Source organism: Myotis nattereri (genome assembly GCF_964212035.1).
Source record: "Myotis nattereri genome assembly, chromosome: 2".
Classification (NCBI taxonomy): domain Eukaryota; kingdom Metazoa; phylum Chordata; class Mammalia; order Chiroptera; family Vespertilionidae; genus Myotis; species Myotis nattereri.
Window position 1 is genome coordinate 99,178,670 of NC_138076.1, and position 23,523 is coordinate 99,202,192.

Sequence of the window (23,523 nt, forward strand, 5' to 3'; positions counted from 1 at the left end):
CATACCTGAGGATCCTTAGGGATTTTTAAAATAAGGGATTTGTAGCTTCCACCATATTACCCCACAGTGTGACATGGTGCATCCTTTTTAGGCTGGGAGGTAAGTTCAAGAGCTGTTTGTTGTTCAGAGCTCCATCCAGAGCAAATCACTGTTTGACAAGTTCTAATTTAAGTTGTGCCTGTGTGCAGGTGTCAGCCTCTTTCATAGCTGAAAGAAAAGACCCATTACATTTCATCTGTATCCTTCCCGCAACAACACAGGATCACTCCCCACAGTGGCTTTGCCAGCCACCTTTTCTTTGGGATATTCCAGGGGGGGCAGGCTGGCAGGGCTGCGAGGAAGGGCGCAGAGGGGCAGAAATAGGTCGTCTGGCACTCCCCTACCTTACGAGGCACGTGGTACTGCCAGTAGCAGCTGCTGGATGCGACTCTGAATATGAAGATGATGAACCTCCCAGCAAGAGGATAGAGGGAAGGAGATGGCAGCGAAGGGAGACCCACACTCACTGTGTCCTTCCCCGCAGGGAGAATTCGACTCAAGGGAAAAGCTACAAGGAAGCCACCACCCGCCCCGCCTCTGCCAGCTGGCTCCAGGGTCTGGCAGCCGTCCCTAAGCACCTGGTCACCAGCCTCTCCGTTTAGGGCGGCTGGGGGAGGGCCCTGAGGTGTCGGGATGGGTGGGTGGGAAGACGAGGAGGGCTAGGCCAAAGAGGGGGTGCACCGCGGCTCCGCCCCTCGGAGGCGCTGCGCAGGCGCAGTGGCCCTACCGCAGGCAGGGGGCGGCAACATGGCGGAGTGAGCGGCGGCCCTGGGGCTTCACAACAACAGTGGCGCTAGTAGTAGCGGCAGTAGCCTTGTCCATAGCGGCGGCCACAGCCAGGGCTTCAGCACCGGCCAGCGCCGTGGCCAGCAGGGCGCTCAGGGCTTTCCGGAGCGGCGGCAGCATCTCCGCGAGGCGCGGCCGGGCCGGGGAGGCCGGGAGGGGGAGAGAGAGGAGGCAGCGGCGGCGGCGGCACAGCTGCTGTCCGGCAGCGGTTAGCGGCGCGGCCCCCGCCAGGAATAAGCCTGAGCGTAACTCACCGCCTCGGCCGGCAGGGCAGAGGCGCAGGCGGGGAGCGAGCCCGGTGCCGCGGCGCTGGTGGATGCTGGGGCTCCGAGGCGACGGCCGGGGGGCGGGGGACGAGGCAGGTATAACGGTACCGGCGAAGGCAGCGCCTCTGCTCTTCCCTTCTCAGGAGCCGGGCATATGGCGAGCGAGAAGCCAGGCCCGGGGGGGCTCGAGCCTCAGCCCGTAGGGCTCATCGCCGTCGGGGCCGGAGGCGGAGGCGGCGGGGGCGGCAGCGGGGGCAGCGGGATGGGGGAAGCGAGGGGGGCGTCCGCCTCCGGCGCGGTGGTGCTGCCCGCGGGGATGATTAACCCTTCGGTGCCGATCCGCAACATCCGGATGAAATTCGCAGTGTTGATTGGACTCATACAGGTCGGAGAGGTCAGCAACAGGGACATCGTGGAGACCGTGCTCAATCTGGTAAGGGAAAAAGCGTGCTGCCTGCCTCCCAGCCCCCATAGCCTTCCTGCACCCCAGGGTCAGTGCGCTGCGCATCCCTGCGAGCCACGATCATCCAGCCGGTGTTGCTGGCGGGTGACCTGCCAGCGCGTAGCCCTAGCCACGCCACCTCCCCGGTCTTCTCTGGTCCTCTCTTGCCACCTGAGCGCAGTGTCCAACTTAATGAGTAGTAAATCATTCCTTGCCCTGCAGGTTTTGGGTCGACTTGAGACTTTATTTGCGGGAGAGGAGGCCTCCCTTTTTCTGGAGTTCTTTCTCTTACACTGTTAATTGTCCCCGGTGTCGCTCTGCGAAGATGAAAGCCTGGTCCCTGGAGTCTAAAATCCCCTGTGCTTCTGAAATGCAAGGAGCGCGTTAGCTCGAACTTGAGCAGCTGGGTGTGATGTTTTCGAATGACGAGGAAAATGATGCAGTTTTGCATCTTCTTTTAAATATATTCCGAAGCTATGATGTGATGGAGTGTTGTGGCTGTGTCCCCCGACCCCCATCTCTATTAAGGGTCCCCCGACCCCTTTCTTTCTTTGTAATGTTGTTCTGAATTTGTTCACCTCTTTAATCGCGTGCGCGCGCGCGCGTTCGCGTCCCCACAACATGTTAAAATGTGAGGCCACTAAATCATACAGGTTGGTTTCTGTGGTTGTCTTAGCGTGGCATATGGGTAAAGACTCAAGGAAAGGTGTTAGATGTATGTAGCCCTAGGTTTTTTGTTGTGTGTGTGTGTCTTTTTTCATGATAAGAAACCTTACTGCAGAACTATGTATGACTTTGTATGTTTTGCGCTATCTACTGAGGCTAAGAAGCGTTCAAAATGTTAGGGGAAGAAATAAGGAGAGGGGAATCATATATTCAGATAATTAAGAGTAGTTAATTTTTTATGTTTTGTAAATGCAGTTTTTGCTGCAGCAAAGCTTTCCAACAGTTTCCTTTACAATAGTCTTTGACATTAAGTAAGGTTCGGTTTTGGAAGGCAAGGCTTAAATCAGGAGCAATCAGCTGACTATTGTATTTAAAGTGGAGTCACAGCAATAGAAAATGTGCTTGCAAGGAGATTTTATGACACCCAGGGACTCTGATTTTTCAACTAAGCCATTATTTTTATTTGGTTTATTGGAAAACTGAAAGGACGCTGCAGCTATAGCAGTGATGCCATGGATTAGATAATGTTTATAGTTTATGCACCTCTTAAATTCAGAGAAGTTAAAGCTGTTTTTTTTTTTTCTTTTTGCTAGTGTTCAATTCAAAGATAGGATAATATCCGTCCTTGCTTTGTTATATTTACTGCTGCTTAAATACAGACCACCTCTTTCTACTTCTTTTTACCCTTTAAATATGTCACCATAAAAATCAGTTGTAAGTTTGGGTAACGTTACCACATTGATATAAACAGATTATTTTTAAAACACTAATAGAAATATTATTGAGAGTTTTAATTTTAATTAGCTGCAAATAGGAAGTTAGTACCTGTCTTCTTTAGTTTTCTCTTTTAAAATAAAAGAGGTGAGATCTCAAAATATGTTAGTATTTTAGCAGGTACTGTATTTCTTCTATAACTTTATTTCTGTGAATTTAAAAGAACACATTTGAAGTGTTTTTCCAGTTTTCACCAAACCAATACCAATTTTACTTTAAAAGATGCGCTATTTGGTTATTTTAACATCTGTTTACATGCTTATTTAATACATTTTAACGTGATAAGAGGCAATAGAGTTCTCACAAGCTGGAAACTGATTTGAATGGGTCTGGAATCTGCAGCAGTGCCAATGTCTGCTAGATCAGTCCTTAACAGATGGGGTTCTATAGATACACAGTAGATTAAGAAAGGAAGTGAAGTATTTCTTTTGAGGTAAAACAAGACATTTAACTCTCTTCAGTGCAATGAAAACCTGCCATGAAGTCTCATATGCAAACATTATTGTAGAGATTAACTTTACTTGTACTATTAAGGTTCAGATTATTCAGAAATAAGTTAGTACTGAAATGGTATATCCCCAAATCTACTTAGCACCTTGTAACTGCATTAATTTTTGGAATAAACAAAGTTAGGTTTAAAATTTCTTTGTATGTGTTTAAAGAATGCAACGAATCTTTAAATGGAACTTTTGGGGAAAACAAATGACAAAAGGAGCTACTTGCTAATTAAGTTAATTGTATTGATTGTGGAATACATATTGGTCATATGAAGGGTCATATTTCTTTAATAGTAGTTTTAGGTCTTTATCTTTCTAATATACTCATAATGAAAATGCCATGTGAAAACTTAAACTGATTCTGAAAATATTTGGAAATCTTAGGAATTTAAAAAATAATTATCAAACTTAATTCTATTTGTTTAATAAGTACAATCCAGTAAAATCCACTTAGGGCACTCAGTGACTTGTTAGAGATTGAAAACCCCTAAAGTGGAGTTATCTCTAAAGTGAGTGGTGTTTTTTTTTGAAATCTTAATTTAAAACATTAAATAAAAATGATAGGTAGAAATAGAATAATATCTATCACAGTGCCCTTTATGACAGAAAAGAGAAAAACTAGTGAAAATTAAAAACAAGAGAGTTTCTGCCTTAAACAGTACCCTTTTCTCAGTCACCTCTGTCAAAATATTTTCTTTCTATTTTTTCCTGTACATTCTTTATATATAATATGAGACTACTAATACTTGGTTTTTAGGTGCTATTTCTCACATGTCTTGCCAAAGAATTAAAATTTTTGCAGAGTAAAGTTTAGGCATGCAGCAAAATATAGGATTTCTTCAAACACAGCTGTGGCTATAATTTTTTGCTTCTATTTGCCTAAGGTAGAAATGTGTTTTCATTACTCACATTGTGGGTGTTTGTTAAACATTTTTTAAAAATATATTTTATTGATATTTTACAGAGAGGAAGGGAGAGAGATAGATAGTTAGAAACATCGATCAGCTGCCTCCTGCACATCTCCTACTGGGGATGTGCCTGCAACCAAGGTACATGCCCTTGACTGGAATTGAACCTGGGACCTTTCAGTCCGCAAGCCGACGCTCTGTCCACTGAGCCAAACCGGTTTCGGCAAAAAATTTCTATGTAAATAGAAAAAAAATGAATAATTTCCATTGGAGATGGATATATTTTGTATATGATATTATCACTGACTTAAAACATTCATATATGGGGTGGGTGGATAGCATCTGAAACATGAGTACATTAGTTTGTAAATGACATTACTTGAGAGCATATTGTCAAGGATTTTGCATTGTAGCTTTACTAATGAAAGAAAAACTGATCATCAACAAACTTTGGTTTAGAGAGGAATTATTTAATGGGACAGTATAAGCGCATTTATAGAAAAAAATTGATTGGCTGTTTTAGTTATAAAGCAGGTATACTATTTAATTCATTGCTTCCTTAACATGTTTCTATAAGGTTTTTCCTTCCTTGAGGTAAATGCTATGTAAATATAATGTGTTTTTTGTTTATAACATGAAAGTTTATTTTTATCAAAAATTTTAATATGAGCATATTTTTAGAAAACATAAAATAGAGAATTAATATTTACTTAATGAAAGAATGCACAATAGGGATTTTTTTGGATAGCTATCTATAATTCTATAGCATTTAATTTGTAGATATTTTCCCCCATGAGTTACAGTGTGATATATCAGTGTATCCTTAATTGTAGAAAATGATCATTTTTTTCACATTTAAGTAGCACATTGCATATTGTATTGAAAATATAACAAATGAAAAAAGAATCCAAAAATAGGAAGATAGTGTAAGGAGCCTCTGGGACAGCTTCAAGCATACCAACATCCGAATTATAGGGGTGCCAGAAGATGAGAGAGAGCAAGATATTGAAAACCTATTGAAGAAATACTGATAGAAAACTTCCCCTACCTAGTAAAAGAAATAGACTTACAAGTCCAGGAAGCGCAGAGAACCCCAAACAAAAGGAATCCAAAGAGGACCACACCAAGACACATCATAATTCAAATGCCAAGAGCAAAAGACAAAGAGAGAATCTTAAAAGCAGCAAGAGAAAGAAACTCAGTTACCTACGAGGGAGTACCCATACGACTGTCAGCTGATTTCTCAACAGAAACTTTGCAGGCCAGAAGGGAGTGGCAAGAAATATTCAAAGTGATGAATGCCAAGAACCTACAACCAAGATTACTTTACCCAGCAAAGCTATCATTCAGAACTGAAGGTCAGATAAAGAGCTTCACAGATAAGGAAAAGCTAAAGGAGTTCATCACCACCAAACCAGTATTTTATGAAATGCTGAAAGGTATCCTTTAAGAAGAGGAAGAAGAAGAAAAAGGTAAAGATACAAATTATGAACAACAAATACACATCTATCAACAAGTGAATCTAAAAATCAAGTGAATAAATAATCTGATGAACAGAATGAATTGGTGATTATAATAGAATCAGGGACATTGAAAGGGAGTGGACTGACTATTCTTGGGGGGGGGGAAAGGGGTATGGGGTATTCGGGAAGAGACTGGACAAAAATCGTGCACCTATGGATGAGGACAGTGGGTGGGGAGTGAGGGCAGAGGGTGGGGTGGGAACTGGGAGGAGGGGAGTTATGGGGGGAAAAAAGAGGAACAAATGTAATAATCTGAACAATAAAGATTTAATTTAAAAAAAAGAAAATATAACAAGATACTAAGGGGATTTTGTGGGCTAAGTTCCTCTTTTTTGGCATATTGATCATATATTTTGGTAAAAAGAAATTTCTGAGTTATTCTTCTATAATTGAATGTGACAGTAACTTTTATTCCTTGGAGTTTATTTGAAGCTTGATAATCAAAATAATTTCCAATTAAAATGTATTTAAGATTTTACAAACAAAAGGTATGTTCTGCATTTGAACTAAATTTATTTTAAAAATATGAAGCATTTTAGAATCATAGTCTTTAATATTAATAAAACCACATTTATTTATATTAAAATAATTTTTTGCATTTTAACTTATGTTGACATGTAAGCTTTTCATATTAACTTGAATTATATTCTTGCTATTGGGTGTTGAAAATTAAATTAAAATGCATATGTAATTATTGAACTTTCAGATTCTTGAGTTCTTAGGTTTTCCACAGAAATATTAATTCCATCATATAATGACACTAAAGTAGCAAATATTCTCTAGCCAGTCTTTAGTCAAGTTACATTAATTTTAAATAAGTACTTTGTATATTGCTAGTTAGTTTTTGGCAAATACGATGCTATTAATTAAATGTATCTCCAGGACCTCTCTGCTTTTGCTATATTTTCTCCAACACAATGTAAAGAAATTTATTGGTTCTAGCAGACCCAACCCCCATATTGGTATACTGATATAGCTGTATTATACTAGTAAAATTCAGTCGTCCATCTTTTTGACTATTTAAATATTATTTTGCATAAGTTTTATAGGTTTTTCATTTCTTGCCTGTACATCTCATACTTTATGAATTGTCAGTATATCTCCTTATATGAAGATATACCTGTCACTCTCTGGTATTATGGTTTACAGGTGGTTCCCCTCCTATGCTGTGAACTCCAAGAGGGCAGGAACCTATCTTATATATATTTATTCTTTGTATTTCTGAGTCTTGGATAAGTTAATGCATTTTGAGTATGCAGGATAACATTATTAGGCAGAAGATCAGTTTCTGAAATTCTGTTCAGTTGTAGGAACCAGACCCAAGATCCTTAAATAAATTAGACTCATGTCAAATTAATATATTGTTTATTCCTATGACTAGAAATGTGTGTGGAATATGTATGATGTTATTTATGTAGTCATTATTTTATATGTGTTATTTTAAACTGGTATCCTGCAATAAGTAAGAATCTGATAAAAACTTTTCAGTAAACCTATATTTGTCAAATATATAAGCACATAACAAAGATTGTGTTATTATTAATAAAGAATACATAGTGCATTGAATAGAAAGTTAAAAAATGATGGTTAGCATTTGTCATATTACCAGGAATAGTGGATATCTCTTATTTTTGTCTATCTAGCATAATGGTAATGTAATGGGGAGCCACAGGGTCAGTCACAGGACTTGTGCTGGAACTCCTGTTGGCACTGCTGAACAAGTCAACTCATTCCATAGTTGGCGATGCCTGTGTTAGAATTTGACCAAAAGTGAATCCAAGAGCAAGAAATGTGTGTGTGATTCTGCTTGAAAACCTGAGGTTCTCTGTGCCTATATTAATTATTGTATAACCATTAAATTTTCTCTTTTAAAGCTTATTGTTATTGTTGTGATTAGCTTGAAGTCTATTTAAATTGGGTTTTTGTTACTTATAAAGGGAAAAGATCCTTGGAAGTGTAGACATTAGTAACTGGAAATGGGACATTGTAAGGAACAGACCTTAAAGGTTGAAATAGAATGCAAGGCAGTGAGGATGTTGCTTTCTCTACCGATTCCTCTTAAGGAATTATAGAGCAGCTGTTTTAAATTGTCACCTGTGTTATCTTTGCTCATGAAACTATTGAGACTAGAACTTTTGTGATAATAGAGTGTTTTGGGCATGTCTTGGGGCTTTTGATGATGCCTTATAAGAGGAATTAGCTTTGGTCCACGCTGGCATGCCTGAAATCATAGAGGGAAGAGAATATTGTCTTTCCAACTAAGAGAGGCCCTTTCTGTCCTTAGACACCATCCACAATAGTAGAGAATCAGAATACATACCAAGAACCTTGAAGGTTGAAAAGCCCCAATTTTTGATGAGTTTAAATTAGAACCAGGTAAAGTTCTGTTTTATAAGCTTCTCCCAAGCATCTCATGTATATTTCCAGAATCCTGACCAGAGTAACAATCCAGTTACTAAAGAGCTTTAAAAGAGGGTGCAACTAGGGAATAGGTGCTAGAATAGTTGTACCTGGTTACACAGCTTATTGTTTCACATTGCTTCCCGGAAAATAATTAAGCTGAGGGCTAAGGGGATGAGTCCTGTGAAGGCCTGTTGCTTTGAGACTGAATATTGCTATGAAACTGGAAAGGTGGCAATCTAGATTCATATACTGTAACCTGACAAGATCTCTGGCTTTGTTTGCTAATTTAACCAGTTGCCTGAAGTAAATTGACCAAAAGCTTATTAAGCTTTTAGGGAAACTATTTCCAGGATAACCTCAAGCCTGGTAAACAAAGGCCTGTATTCTTATATTTCAAAGGCAGTTCTCTGTAAGAGGAAGTTGGCTGCCAAAGCAGTACAACTACTAAAAGGAATATCTAAGGCCATAGAAGGTAATAGATAAGAGAGGTCTTCTGAGATAGTAATAATGAGTACTTTCAAATTGACTGACCAAGGAACTCCATTACCAGGACAAGGAATTTTTGCTACTCTGACCATTAATGTATGGTCGGTCTGTGCTTTTAATCAGTGACGATGGTTTGTTTTACCCTTTTCACTCTTTTAAGTAGGAATTAAGTTCTTTTACCATTATATATTAACTAGAGGCCCAGTGCACAAAAATTTGTGCTCTCGAGGGGAAGAGGGGGTCCCTCAGCTCGGCCTGTGCCCTCTTGCAGTCTGGGACCCCTCGGGAGATAATGACCTGCTGGCTTAGGCCTGCTCCTGGGTGGCAGAGGGCAGGCCCAATCCCTAGGTGCAGCCCCTGGTCGGGCTCAGAGCAGGGCTGATTGGGGAGTTGGGGCACCACCCCTGTCATGCACAGAGCAGGGCGGATGGCGGGGAGGGGTTGCGATGCCACCCTCAGTCACGCTCAGGGTAGGGCCGATTGGGGGGTTGGGGTACCGCACCCTGTCACACTCAAGGCAGGGTCGATGGGGAGGTTGCAGCGCCACCCCGTCACGCACAGAGCAGGGCCAATCAGGGGGTTGGGGCGTTGCCCCCTGTCATGCACAGAGCAGGGCCCATCAGGGGGTTGGGGAGCTCCCCCCTGTCACTCACAGAGTAGGGCTGATAGGGGAGTTGGGGCACCGCCCCCTGTCACACACAGAGCAGGGCTGATCAGGGTGTTGGGGTGCCGCACCCTGTCACACTCAGGGCAGGGTGATGGGGAGGTTATGGCTCTACCCCGTCACACACAGAGCAGGGCCCGTGTGGGGGTGGGGGGGTTGGGGCGCCACACCCTGTCACACACAGAGCAGGGCTGATCAGGGGGTTGGTGCGCCGCACCCTGTCACACACAGAGCTGTAGGGCGATCAGGGGGTTGGGGAGCTCCCCCCATCAGGCACAGAGCAGGGCTGATCAGGGGGTTGGGGCGCCTTCCCCTGTCACGAACAGAGCAGGGCAGATAGGGAGGTTGTGGCCCTGCCCTTTGTCACACACAGAGCCGCAGGGCGATCAGGGATTTTGGGCGCTGCCCCCTGTCACGCTGATCCCGGTGCCGGGAGGCCTCTTGGCTCCACTGATCCCAGTGCTGGGAGGCATGAACCTATGTTTTCATTTCCTGTGGGTAAATATCAAGACTAGAACTGCTGGGATATATGGGTAAATGCATGTTTAACATTATAAGAAACTTCCCAAATTGTTTTCAAAAGTAGCTGTATCATTTTGTATTCACACTAAAAAATGTGTGGTAGTTCCAACTGTTTCATATACTCTAGTTGGTATGGCCAGTCTTTTTTATTTGATCTTGTGGGTGTGTATTGTAGCTTAACTAGGGTTTGATTTTCGTTTTTTTTTTTTTTTTTTAAATCTTTATTGTTGGGAGTATTACAGATGTCCCACTCCTCCCCCCCCCCCCCACCATGCCCTTCTCCACCTGGTTCCTGCACCACTCTAGGCCTTCACCACCCTATTATCTGCCTCCCCCCCCCCCCCCTTCTTCTGACTTTCGTCAGTCTGTTTCATGTTTCCATGCCTCTGCTTATATTTTATTCATCAATTAGTTTTGGTCATTAGATTCTTTCTTTATTTTGATTTTTAGATTCAATTGTTGATAGATATGTATTTATTGCCATTTTATTCCTCTATATAGGATAGAGGCCTGGTGCACGGGTGGGGGCCGGCTGGTTTGCCCTAAAGGGTGTCCCGGATCAGGGTGGGGGTCCCGCTTGGGTGCCTGGCCAGTCTGGGTGAGGGGCTGATGGCTGTTTGCAGCTGGTCTCACCCCCTTCATGGTGGGGGTCCCCAATGGGGTGCCTGGCCAGCCTGGATGAGGGGATGATGGCTGTTTGCAGCTGGTCATACCCCCTTCAGGGTTGGGTTCCCCACTGGGGTGTCTGGCCAGTCTGGGTGAGGGGCTGAGGGCCGTTTTCAGGCTGGCGGGCGACTGAAGCTCCCGACCTCTCCTTTTTTTCCTTTTTTTTTTTAATTCTGGGATTTATTTACCTTCTATGGCTGTCACTGGAATTGAGAGCCAGCTTTAGCTCTGAAGCCGGCTCCAGCTTCAGGCCTCGGCTGCTGAAAGTAGGAATCTAGGGTTTGTTTGGGTTCTATAATTGCAGCATTGTTTCAGTCCTGCTCACTCCAGCTCTGACAGCTGAATGCTGGTATCTGGGTTTTGTTTAGCTACTATAATTGCAACATTGTTTCTTGGAGTGAAGCTCAGAGGCCGGCAAGGCAGGCAGAAGACCTTGGCTTCCTCCATCACTGGAGCAAGCAAACCTCCTGTTTGATTCAGCTGCCTGGCTGCCGGTCGCCATCTTGGTTGGCAGTTAATTTGCATATCGCCCTGATTAGTCAATGGGAAGCGTATCCGAGGTATGGTTAACTACCACGTTTGTCTATTATTAGATAGGATAATATGTATGTAACATATGATTTTCCCCATAACATATAGAAGTGCAATGTGTTTGTTAATAAGAACAAAAAGAAGGTAAGTGGTAAAGCTATACTAAGTTAAGGAAATGACTCTAGGTGGTAACTAAAGAAGCAAAGAGATTCAAAAGTGATAAATAAAGTTAATATAACAGAAGATATAAACATATAGTTGATATCCTTTATTGGCTCATCCTCCTTAAATGCCAAGTAATTATATAAAGTAATAATTATAATAATGTAATGTTGGGCTTATAACATTATAGTATAACATGTATGCATCATGTATAATAGTATCAAAAAAGAAGAAAAATGCAATAGAGCTGGATAGGAATAACGTTTCTATATCTCACTGGAATTAAGTTAGTAGAAATCTGAAGCTGATTTTGATCACTTAAAATATAAACTATAAGCACTAGAGCAGTGATGGCAAACCTATGACACACATGTCAGAGGTGACATGCAAACTCATTTTTTTGGTTGATTTTTCTTTGTTAAATGGCATTTAAATATATAAAATAAATATCAAAAATATAAGTCTTTGTTTTACTATGGTTGCAAATATCAAAAAATTTCTATATGTGACACAGCACCGGAGTTAAGTTAGGGTTTTTCAAAATGCTGACATGCCGAGCTCAAAAGGTTCGCCATCACTGCCCTAGAGCAATCACTAAGTACATAAGAAAAATAATTAGTGAAAAAAGTAATTAACAAAATGAAATTGCTACATTACAAAATATTCATGTACTTCTAAAGAAAGCAATAAAGTAGAAATTTATCTATATAAAAGCGTAAGTGACTGTCGCAAACAAAACAACTGAATTCCTCCTCCTCCTCCTTCTCCTCCTCCTCCTCCTCCTCCTCCTCCTTCTCCTCCTCCTTCTCCTCCTCCTTCTCCTCCTCCCCCTCCCCCTCTTCCTCCTCCTCCTCCTCCTACTTCTTCTTCCTCTCCTTTCCTTCCTCTCTTCCTTCTTCTTTAAGAATACCCTTCAACATTTCATGAATACTAGTTTGGTGGTGATGAACTCCTTTAGCTTTTTCTTGTCTGTGAATCTCTTTATCTGACCTTCAATTCTAAATGAGAGCTTTGCTGGGTACAGTAATCTTGGTTCTAGGTCCTTGCTATTCACCACTTTACGTATTTCTTGCCACACCCTTCTGGCCTTCAAAGTTTCTGTTGAGAAATCAGCTGACAGTTGTATGGGCACTCCCTTGTAGGTAGGTAACTGCTTTTCTCTTGCTGCTTTTAAGATTCTCTCTTTGTCTTTAACCTTTGGCATTTTAATTATGATGTGTCTTGGTATGGGCCTATTTGGGTTCCTTTTGTCTGGGATTCTCTGTGCTTCCTGGACTTGTAAATCTATTTCTTTCACCAGGTAGGGGAAGTTTTCTGTCATTACTTTTTCAAATGGGTTTTCAATATCTTGCGCTCTCTCTTCTCCTTTTGGCACACCCATAATGTGAATGTTGGTACACTTGAAGTTGTCCCAGAGGCTCCTTACACTGTCTTCATATTTTTGGATTCTTTTTTTTTTTGAACTTCTGATTGGGTATTTATTGCTTCCTTATATTCCAAATCACTGATTTTACTCTTGGTGTCCTCTTCTCTACAGTTGATTCCCTATAAATTATTCTTTATTTCAGTTAGTGTATGCTTAATTTCTGACAGGTCCTTTTTCATGTCTTTGATATTCTCACTAAGATCTTTGAAATTCTATCTAAGCTCTCATTAAGTTCCTTGAGCATCTTTATAACCATTTTTTTGAACTCTGTATCCAATAGTTTGATTGTTTCCATTTCATTTAGTTCTTTTTCTGGAGATTTCTTCTGTTCTTTCACTTGTATCATGTTTTTTTGTCTCTGCATTTTGGCTGCTTCCCTGTGATTATTTCTATGTATTAGGTAGAGCTGCTATGTCTCCTGGATTTGGTAGAGTGGCCTTGAGTAGTAGCTGTCTTGTAGGGCCCAGTGGCTCAGCTTCCCCAGTCACCTGAGCTGGACACTATCAGTGCACCCCTGTATGGGCTGTGTGCACTGTCTTCTTGTAGTTGAACCTTGATTGCTATTGGTATCACTGGGAGAAATTGACCTCCAGGCCAGTTAGCTGTGAGGACCAGCTTTGTGTACAGTGGAAGAAGTGGTGTGTAGGAGAAACCCTTATGGAGCAGGACTAGCTTCAGTGGGGCTTTGGTGCTCACCAAATCTGCCCCTGAAGTGTGTCCCTTGTCGATGTGTAGAGTTGTAATCTGGCATGATTTGTCCCAGGGTGTACTGGCTCTGGGGCTCCCTGGGAGGTGCAAAGTCAGCCACTGCCTGTGTCCTGCCTTGGGCTACCTGGCAGGAGCTATAGAGCAATCTGCAAATGGTTGCTACTTGTGTTGGGTTTGGAGGTACCCAGGAGAGGCCACTGTGAAGCAAGGCTGGGCCTGAGGCTGCTTACTGAGAGTATGGGGCATGCGGCTACTTGATTGAGAGATTTTAGTAAAATCTGAAGCCTGAGGCAGTACAGGCTATTTCTTTTGGAAAAGCTGCTGCAATCAACTTGGGTGAGGCTACAAAATTGATGAGGCAGAGTCTCAGAGAATCACCATGGCAGGGCAAACAGTGTGAGTTAGGTTGTTGGAGACTCAGATATCATGTCTGTCAGTCAGCTCTGTGTGTGGCGGGGCGGGGGGGGGGGGGGGGGGAGGGAGGTAGCAGGGAGAAGGTTTCAGCATATTGACAATGACCTCTGGAAGCACTTTTGTCCCTGGATCCTTTCAAGCTGCAGCCCCAGTGCTGGAGCTCAGTGGGAGTGAGTACAAGTACTTCTATGCAATGGCCCTTTAAGTGGAACTGTCTGAGTCTCCAATAGCCTCCTTGTCACTCAGCCACAATCCCTGAAGGTTTTTACAGCCCAAAGTTATGGAATTCTCTTCCTGGCTCTGGAACCATGGCCTGGGGGCCTGGTTTGGGGCTGGGACCCCTTGCTCCTCACAGGAGGCCTCCTCAGCTAAAATCTCTCTCCCAATTAAAAACACACCACACGTGGGTGTCATACCACCCTGTTCAGCACCTCTGCCCCTCCTACCTCAGTCTCAATGTGCTTCCTTCTTTACTTCTCTAGTTGTAGGATTTCCATTCAGCCAGATTTCAGGCAGTTCTGAATGATGGTGGTTCTGTATTTTAGTTGTAATTTTGATGTGGTTGGGGGAGGCAGCGAATACCATGTTACCTATGGTGCCATCTTCTATTCCTCTGAGTTTTCATTTTCTTAGTAACAAATGATGTTGAATATCTTTTTATTTGCTTAGAGCACCTTTTTGAAATAGGGTTATATCTTTTCCCATTTTAAAGAAATTGGGTTATTTTCTTAATAGCAAGATGTGAGAGCTCTTTTTAAAAAATATATTTTTATTGATTTCTGAGAAGAGGGGTGAAGGAGAGAGATAGAACATCAATGATGAGAGAGAATCATTGATCAGCTGCCTCCTGCATGACCCCCATTGGGGATTGAGCCTGCAATCCAGGCATGTGCCCTGACTGGGAATCGAACCTCCTGGTTCATAGGTTAGGTCAGTGCTCAACCACTGAGCCTCACCAGCTGGGCGAGAACTCTTTACATATTCTGGTTACAGTTCCTTTATCACAAACGTGATTTCTGAATAATTCTTCTAAGGCTGTGGTTTGTCTTTTCATTCTTTTAACAGTATATTAGTTTCGCAGAAGTCCAAATTACCAGTTTTTTTTCATATGCATGTTGTCCTTTGTGGCTAGTTTAAACTATATTTGCCTAATTAAAAAGTTAAGAAGATTTTCCTTAGAAATTTTATAAGTTTAACTGTTACTTTTGTGAATAGTGTAAAGTAAGATTCCAGGTTCACTTACTGGCATATGAATGTCCAGTTTTTCCTCACTATTTATGTATGCTGTTCTTTCCCCATTATTTATCTTTATACCTTTGTCACCAGTTGATCATCTATTGATTTGTTTTTTTATTTGTGTGGGTCTATTTCTGGACTTTCTGCTATTAATGCATATGCTTACTCCTATAGCAACACCACTGTCTTGATTTATGTGGCTTTGTAGTAAACTCATAAAAACTGGTAGTTTAGCACCTCTCCAATTTGTTCTGTTTTGGATTTGTTTTAGCTATTATTGGCCCCTTTATTGTTCATATATATTTTAGAATCAGTGAATTTTTATTTTATTTATTTATTTATTTTTAAAAATATATTTTATTGATTTTTTACAGAGAGGAAGGGAGAGGGATAGAGAGTTAGAAACATCGATGAGAGAGAAACATCGATCAGCTGCCTCCTGCACACCTCCCACTGGGGATGTGCCCGCAACCAAGGTATATGCCCTTGACCGGAATCGAACCTGGGACCCTTCAGTCTGCAGGCCGACGCTCTATCCACTGAGCCAAGCTGGTTAGGGCAGTTAGTGAGTTTTTAACAAAAAGACAGCCACAACTTTGATTAGAACTGTGCAAAAATTTGGGTGGAATTCATATATTTAAATCCTTGAAAATACACATTTCTGTATCTGTTTAGGATTTTGTTTTCTTTCTTTTTTGAAAAAAAAATCTTAAATTTGTATTTTAAGGTGCACAGACCTTAAAAATATATTCAGTATACTGCTGAATACGAGCAGTTGGAGAAAAAATTCCTTATCTTATTCCTAAAAAGTATGTAGTCATTCGCCATTAAGCATCATGTTACTTGTAGGTTTTTCATAGATGCCTTTTATCAGTTTGAGGAAGTTTCTTTATAATCCTAGTTTGTTGAATGTTTTTGTAATAAATTATTTTAAATCTTTTAAAATGATTTTTCTACATCTTTTGAGATTGTCATATGGTTTTTAGTGTGTTCATATGGTGAATAACATTGTTTGGTATGTTGATTAGTAAGCTAAACCTGCATTCCGGATATATATTTACTAATGTTTTTTCTGTCTATATTCATGAGGGTTGTTAATCTCTAGTTTTTCTTTTTTCCTCTGATATATTTTTCTGGATTTATTATCATGGTATTATTGGCCTAGAAAATGAATTTGGAAGTGTTCTCTCTTTTTAAAATTTCAGGAAAAAACCGTGTAAAATTAGTAGTAATTTTTTTTTTTTTAAGTAACTGATAGCATTCATCTGTGAAATCTTCTGGATCTGGGGTTTTGTTTGTGGGAAGGTTTGTAACTACAAATTTAATTTCTGTGATGGACACAGGACTAGTTAAGTTTGTTACTTCTTCTTAAGCAGCATGTTTGCATTATGTGTTTTTATTTAAGTTGTCAAACTTATAGGCATACATTTTTTTAGAAGGATCACTTATTCCTTGAGTATACATAGGATCTATAGCGATGCCTTCTTTATTTGTACTTCTTTGTATTTCTCTCAGGCTTTTTCTAACCTCCATCCCCACCCACGAATACATACACTTTGATTCATCTGGCTAAATAAACTGAAGAACCAGGATTTGTTTTCATCATTTTTCTCTATTGTTTTTGATACTTTAAAATATGTTTGATTTTTAAAAAATTTTAGTTCTACTTTTCTGTCTTGCTTTGGGTATAATTTGCTCTCTTTTTGTAGTTTTTAATGTGGAAACTGAGTGATTTTATTTAAATTCTTTCTTCTTTAGTAATATTAGAATTTAATGGTATAACTTTCCCTGAAGCACTGTTTTGTCTCCATCCCATAAATTTTGACAAGTTGTGTTTTCATTTTCATGCAGTTAAAAATTTAAAAAATGTTTCTGGTGACTCCTTTGATTCACAGGTTATTTAGAATAAATTTTGAGGTTCTTTTTTCCCCCTGATGTATATTTCTGCTTTAATTCTACTGTGATCAGAATTGTGAACTTCTTTGAGATTTTTTTACATCCCAGGATATTCTTGTCTTGTTAAATATTTGATGTACATTTGAAAAGGATATGTTTCTGTTCTTGTTGGATGGGGTGTTTACATACCTACAAGTTGGTTGATAATGTTATTTAAGTCTTCTGTATCTTTGCTGATTTATTTTAAATTATTATTTTTTTTGGTCTACTTAATCTACCAATTACTGAAAGAGAAGTGCTGAAATTTCCATCTAAAATTGCAGATTTGTCTATTTATCTTATTTGTATTAGGCTTTGCTTCCTGCTTTTTGAAGTTCTATTATTATATGAATTCATACTTAGGGTTACTATCTCATTTGGATGTATTATCCTCTACCTCCTTATGGAAAGTCTCTGGTTATTTTTCTTTTGTCAAGTCAATTTTTTGTGATATTAATATAGCTACATCCTTTTTTAAATTTTTTTTGCTACGGCATGTGTTTGTATGCTATATCTTTGTCCATTCTTTTACTTTTAACATTGTTCTTTATACTTTAATTCATTAATTTGCAATGTTTATCAAAGTAGAAATTCATCCTTTAATAAAACAAAAAACTATTTGAGCAAAAATAATTGCAACCTGGAAGACAGATTCTAGTAGCAAGCTAAATTGTGCTCCAGAGAACAAAGAAAAGCAAGGCTTTTAAGGCACAACCACCAGTGCGGTTCATCCATGCAAATGAAAGATTGCTGGCTAGGTTAACAGGGATTGGTTAGTTCTATTATGCAAAAGAGGTGGGCAAAAACTGCAAGGAGGTCAAGTCCTTGCAGCAATTGTTCTAGGATGTTTATGACTCAGCCTTAGTCCGAGTTAGCAACGGGTTAGCAACTTGATAGCAGCTCTGGGAACTTAGACACAAAGATGTGCATAGGCTCCTGAACTCTAAAGTGACTGTCTTAGAAAAGTTTATTCCATTTTATTTTTTCCATTATCACTAAACTATTGCTCATGTGCTAGCTCCCTGGTTCTATAAATAACATTTTACTGGACAACAGCCATATCTTGTCAGTTAGATATTATATGGAGCTGTTTTTAACTAAAAAAATGCAGAATTTAGTAGTTATGATAGAGGCCAGGTTATCTAGAAGTCTAAGATTTTTACTGTATTGCCCTTTGAGAAAAAGTTTGCTGACCTCTACAGTTTTGTTGTTGTTTATATTGTTGGAGCTTGCTATAGTTTTATATACCTACAATTTCTGCCTTTTAAGTGATGGCTTTAGATTATTTACATTTAATGCAGTTGATTAATATGGCCATATTTCAGTTAGCTATCTTTGCTATTTTCTATTTATCACATCTCTATTTTTTTTTGTCTTTTCCATTTTGATGTCCTGTTTTTAATTAGTTGAATATTTGTTATGATTTTATTTGATACTAGAGGCCTGAGACACAAAATTTGTGCGCAGGTACGGTCCCTAGGCCTGGCCTGCGGTCAGGGCCATCTTCCCCAGCTGCCCGCAGCCGGCCCCACCCCCCGCTGCCACCCACCCCCACTTCCCTGTTCGCCATCGGGTGATTGGTGCCTGAGAGCTGGGGGAAGTTACCGAGAGGTCAACTGTTCCCGCCCGCTCACCGGCCTCGCCCCTGCCGCGGGTGACCATCAAGCGATTGGAGCCTCCTGGCCCGGGAAAGGGACCAAGAGGTGGTCAGTGTGCCTCATAGTGACTGGTCCAGCGGTTGTTCTGGTCATTCTGAGGGTTAGGATCAATTTGCATATTACCCTTTTATTATATAGGATAGAGGCCTGGTGCATGGGTTGGAGCACCTGGCCTGCCCTGAAGGGGGCCCCAGATTGGGGTGGCCATCCCCACTGGGGTAAGAGGCTGGCCTGGGTTTGGGGCTGCCGAGGGTTTGCAGGTGGGCCACGCCCCCGATTGGGGTGGGGGGTCCCTGCTGGGGGGCAGGGCCAGCCTGGGTGAGGGGCCTTGTGTGGTTTGCAGGCCATCCACGCCCCCATTGGGGTGGCTGGTCCCTGCTGGGAGGCGGGCATGGCCTGGGTGAGGTGCTACGGGCAGTTTGCAGGCCGGCCATGGCCCCGGCTTTGTCAGGAAGGACATCCGGAATGATGTCCGGAAGACATCCGGTCTATCTGGTCTAATTAGCATATTACCCTTTTATTAATATAGATGTACTGTTGATATATTAATCATACCTATTTGTTTCTTTAAGGCTTTTTTTGAAAAAAATTAAGACTAACTTTTAGAGCAGTTTTAGGTTCATAGAAAAATTTAGGAGACACTACAGAAATTTCTCATATATACCCTGCCTCCACACATGCATAGCCTCTCCCATTATCAACATCCCCCAAGGTAGTGGTACATTTGTTATAATCAAGGAACCTATGTGGATACATCATAATCACCCAAAGTCCAGTTAAGCTTATCGCTCACTCTTGGTGTTTTATATCCTATGAATTTGACAAATATATAAAGACATATATGCACCATTATGCTATCACATTTTCACTGCTCTAAAAATCTTCTGTGCTTCATCTATTTCTTTCTTCAAAATCCCCTGGCAAACACTGATCTTTTTATTGTCTCCATAGTTTTGCCTTCTCCAGAATCTCATCTTTTGGAATCATACATTTTATAGCCTTTTCATATTGGCTTCTGCAGTTAATAATATGTAATTAAGGTTTCTCCATGTCTTTTTATGGTTTGATAGAATAGTGATTGTGTGTGTGTGTGTGTGTGTGTGTGTGTGTGTGTTTTAGCACTAAATGATATTCTGTTACCTGAATGTACCATTCACCTACTGAAGGACATCTTGATTGCTTTGCAGTTTTGACAGTTGCAAATAAAGCTACTATAAATATCCATGTGCATATTTTTGTATGGACATAAATTTTTGGCTCCTTTTAAGTAAATACCAGGTGTCACAATGCTGGATTCTATAGTATATTTAGTTTTGAAAAAATCCACCGAATTGTCTTCCAAAATGGCTGTGCCATTTTGCATTCCCAGCAGCAAGGAATTGAGAGTTCCTGTTGCTCCACTTTTGCACTGGCATTTGTTGTTTTAATTTACATTTCCCTGATGTGGAATATCTACTCATATGCTTATTTATAATTTATATCTCTTCTTCAATGAGGTGTCTGTTAAGGTCTTTAGTATTTCTTTTTTACATTTAGTGTTTTTCTAGAGTTTACAATATACATTATTAAATATAATTTTTTACCTTCAAATAATATACCAGGTATGGAATTAGAACCTTTTAAAAGTGTACTTACGTTTTCCCTTTCCTGTTCTTTGTACTCTTGTTATCATTGTTTTTACTTCTACATGCATTATAAATGTCTTACTGTGCTGTTCTTATTTTTGCAGTAAGTTTTATTTTAAAGGGTTTTTCAAAATAAGAAAAAAACATCTTTTTTATTTAACAACAGACATAACAGTCTGGCATTCTTCAATTTTTTGTGGCATTTCAAATTTCCTTTAGATATATTTTCCTTCTGCTGAAAGAAGTTACTTTAATATTTCTTATAGTGAACTATGCAGGCAATTAGTTTTCTCAGTTTTTATTTATCTGCAGAAGACTATTTTTATTTATGAAATAGATTTCTTAGGGTTTTCTTTTTTGCTTAGGGTTTGCTTTATTGTTTTACATTTTATTGAATTCATTGGGGTGACATCTACACAAATAAAAGACAAACATGCAAATTGACTGTACCTTCGCTATGCCTTAAGCCACGCCCACCAGCCAATCAGAGCGACTATATGCAAATTAACCCAACCAAGATGGCGGCCGTCAGCCACGGAGCTGGAGCAAAGAGGAGGCTTGGTTGCCCCTGCGATGGAGGAAGCCAAGCTTCCCAGCTGCCAGGGCCGGCTCTGAGCTCCACTCAAAGCAACAAAGTTTTAATTATAGAAGATAAATAAACCCCAGATACCTGCTTCCAGCCGGCCGTGGCCATGGAGCTGGAGCAAGCAGGAGGCTTCCTTCCTGCCCGCCCTGGCCGGTTTTGAGCTCCACTCAAAGCAACAAAGTTTAAATTATAGAAGGTAAATAAATCCCAGGATTAAGAAAAAAGAAGAGGCTGAGAGCTTCTGTCGCCGGGGGGGTGGGAGGGGTTTGGCCAGCCTGAGAACGGCCCTTAGCCCCTCACTCAGACTGTCCAAACCTCCATGGGGTGAGGGGCCCCACTGGCCAGGCACCCCAGTGGGGACCCCCACCCTGTAGGGGGTGTGACCAGCCTGCAAACAGCCATCAGCCCCTCACCCAGGCTGGCCAGGCACCCCAGCAGGACCCCCACCCTGATCCAGGACACCCTTCAGGGCAAACCAGCCGGCCCCGACCCGTACATCAGGCCTCTATCCTATATGGTGGTGTCCCTTGGCCTGGACTTCACCCTCCCGCAACCTGGGATCCCTCAGGGGATATCGGACTGCTGGTTTTGGCCCAATCCCCGCAGGCCAGGTCAAGGGACCCCACTAGTGCACGAATCCATGCAGCGGGCCTCCAGTATGCATATAAGATCTTAGGTTAATCTCTTCCCGCCCTACCCCCTTCCGCCTTCCTCTGCGATTCATCAGTCTGTTCCATGTTTCCATGCCTGTGCATTGAGCATCTGCCCCCTGGTAGTCAGTGTGCATCATAGCTATCAGTTGAATGGTCAAACGGTCACTTAGGCTCTTATATATATATGATCTTAACTAATAACTAAGATTTAAAAATAAAGTTGTTTAAAGACTGCATATTAAAAAGTAAAGATACCTAAATTGCTAGTAATTATAAACCTTAGTACTTTCAGGAAATAATATGTTTCTAAGTCAGCATTTTATACTCCAGATTTTTATGCAGTATTAAAAATGTTTATTCAAGTCCATTTGGCATACAATATTATATTAGTTTCAGGTGCACAACATATTGATTACACATTTCTTACTTTACTGTGTGATAATCACAATAAGTTTAGTAACCATCTGTTACTCTGCTAAGTCATCAGATATTAACATATTTTTTGTGCTATACACTATATCCCCATGGATTGATTATATTATAACTGGAGATTTGTACCTCTTAATCAGCTTTACCTTTTTCTCCCATTCCCTCCACCCTCTTCCCCTCTGGCAACTAGTTTATTCATTTCTGCAGTTTTGTTTTTTCTTCCTTTTTTTTTTTTTAGATTTGTCATGTAATTTACTTTCTCTGTCTTATTTCACTTAGCATAATACACTCTAGGTCCATCCAGTGTTGTCACAGTAGGCAAGATTTCTTTTCTTTTTTTTTGTTTTGAGGAAAGTTGGGTGATATCTTTATTGCTTTGGGGGAAAGGGTGCTCAGGAGCTCTTGGTGGGTAGGGCTGCTTCCTCTTCACCTTCACAGGCTTCTGGCTGCTTAGGATGCTGCTGGCTCTGTGGTTGGCGGCCAAGCTCAGATCATGGCCATACTTGTTCTTGTGGACCATGTGCTGGATGCTGCTCCCAGGCCGCCTTGTTGATGATGGTCCACACATAGGATGTGGTAGGCTTTTGCTGCCCAGATCTCTGCTTCATGATGACCACCATATCTTTGCCCTAGGGCACTGCTCCACGTCCATTGTAATGAAAGGAATAGTGGGCCTTAAGGTTATTGGGTTCTGTAAGTCTGCTTGTTCCTCTTGATCAGGAAGCTGAAGCAGTTCTGTACGATCACCCATTGCAGGTGGGCAGACATGGCATGGCAGCTCTTCATGATGCCACAGCCGGAGATTGAAAGAGCAAAATTTCATTTTCCTTATTGCTTGAATAATATTCCATTATATACATACTAGAGGCCTGGTGCACGAAAATTCATGCACTTGGGGAGGGGGGCTCCCTCAGCTCGACCTGTGCCCTCTCACAGTCCAGGAGCCCTTGGGGGATGTCCGACCAATGGCTTAGGCCTGCTCCAGGAGCGGGCGGGCCTAAGCTGTCAGTAGGACATACTTAGCACTGCCATGGAGGCTGGAGAGGCTCCCGCCACCACCGCTACGCTCACCAGCCATGAGCACAGCTCATGTGAGAGGGTGCAGGCCAGGCTGAGGGACCCCACTGATGCACTATCAGGGTCGGGGAGGGAAGTGGGAGGTTGTCCAGCCATTGAGGGACTGCAGGAGGACTCTAGGGTGTGTCCAGCCCATCTTGCTCAGTCCGGATTGGTTGGACCTCAGCAGCAAACTAAACTACCAGTCGGAGTGTCTACCCCCTGGTGGTCAGTGCACATCATAATAAGCGGTTGAGCAGCCTTAGCATATCATCAGCATATTATGCTTTGATTGGTTGAACGGACTACTGGACACTTAGCATATTAGGCTTTTATTATATAGGATTATTATATAGGATGCTTTCATGAACATACGGGTTGCACATTTCTTTTCGAATTAGTGTTTTTGTTTTCTTTGGATAAATACCCAGAAGACCAATTACTGGGTGATACGGCAATTCT

At 41.3% G+C, this 23,523-nt stretch overlaps 1 protein-coding gene across 1 annotated transcript in view; it reads left to right on the forward strand.

Annotated features, from left to right (window-relative positions):
- Positions 1 to 1,245: 1,245 nt before the first annotated feature.
- NBEA (neurobeachin) overlaps positions 1,246 to 23,523 on the forward strand; it is a gene marked incomplete at its 5' end in the record, with an annotated part of 948,936 nt that continues 926,658 nt past the window's right edge. Inside the window, one exon of the mRNA XM_081083035.1 lies at positions 1,246 to 1,524. Coding sequence (XP_080939161.1) covers positions 1,246 to 1,524 — 279 coding nt within the window. The remainder of the gene's footprint in view (positions 1,525 to 23,523) is intronic.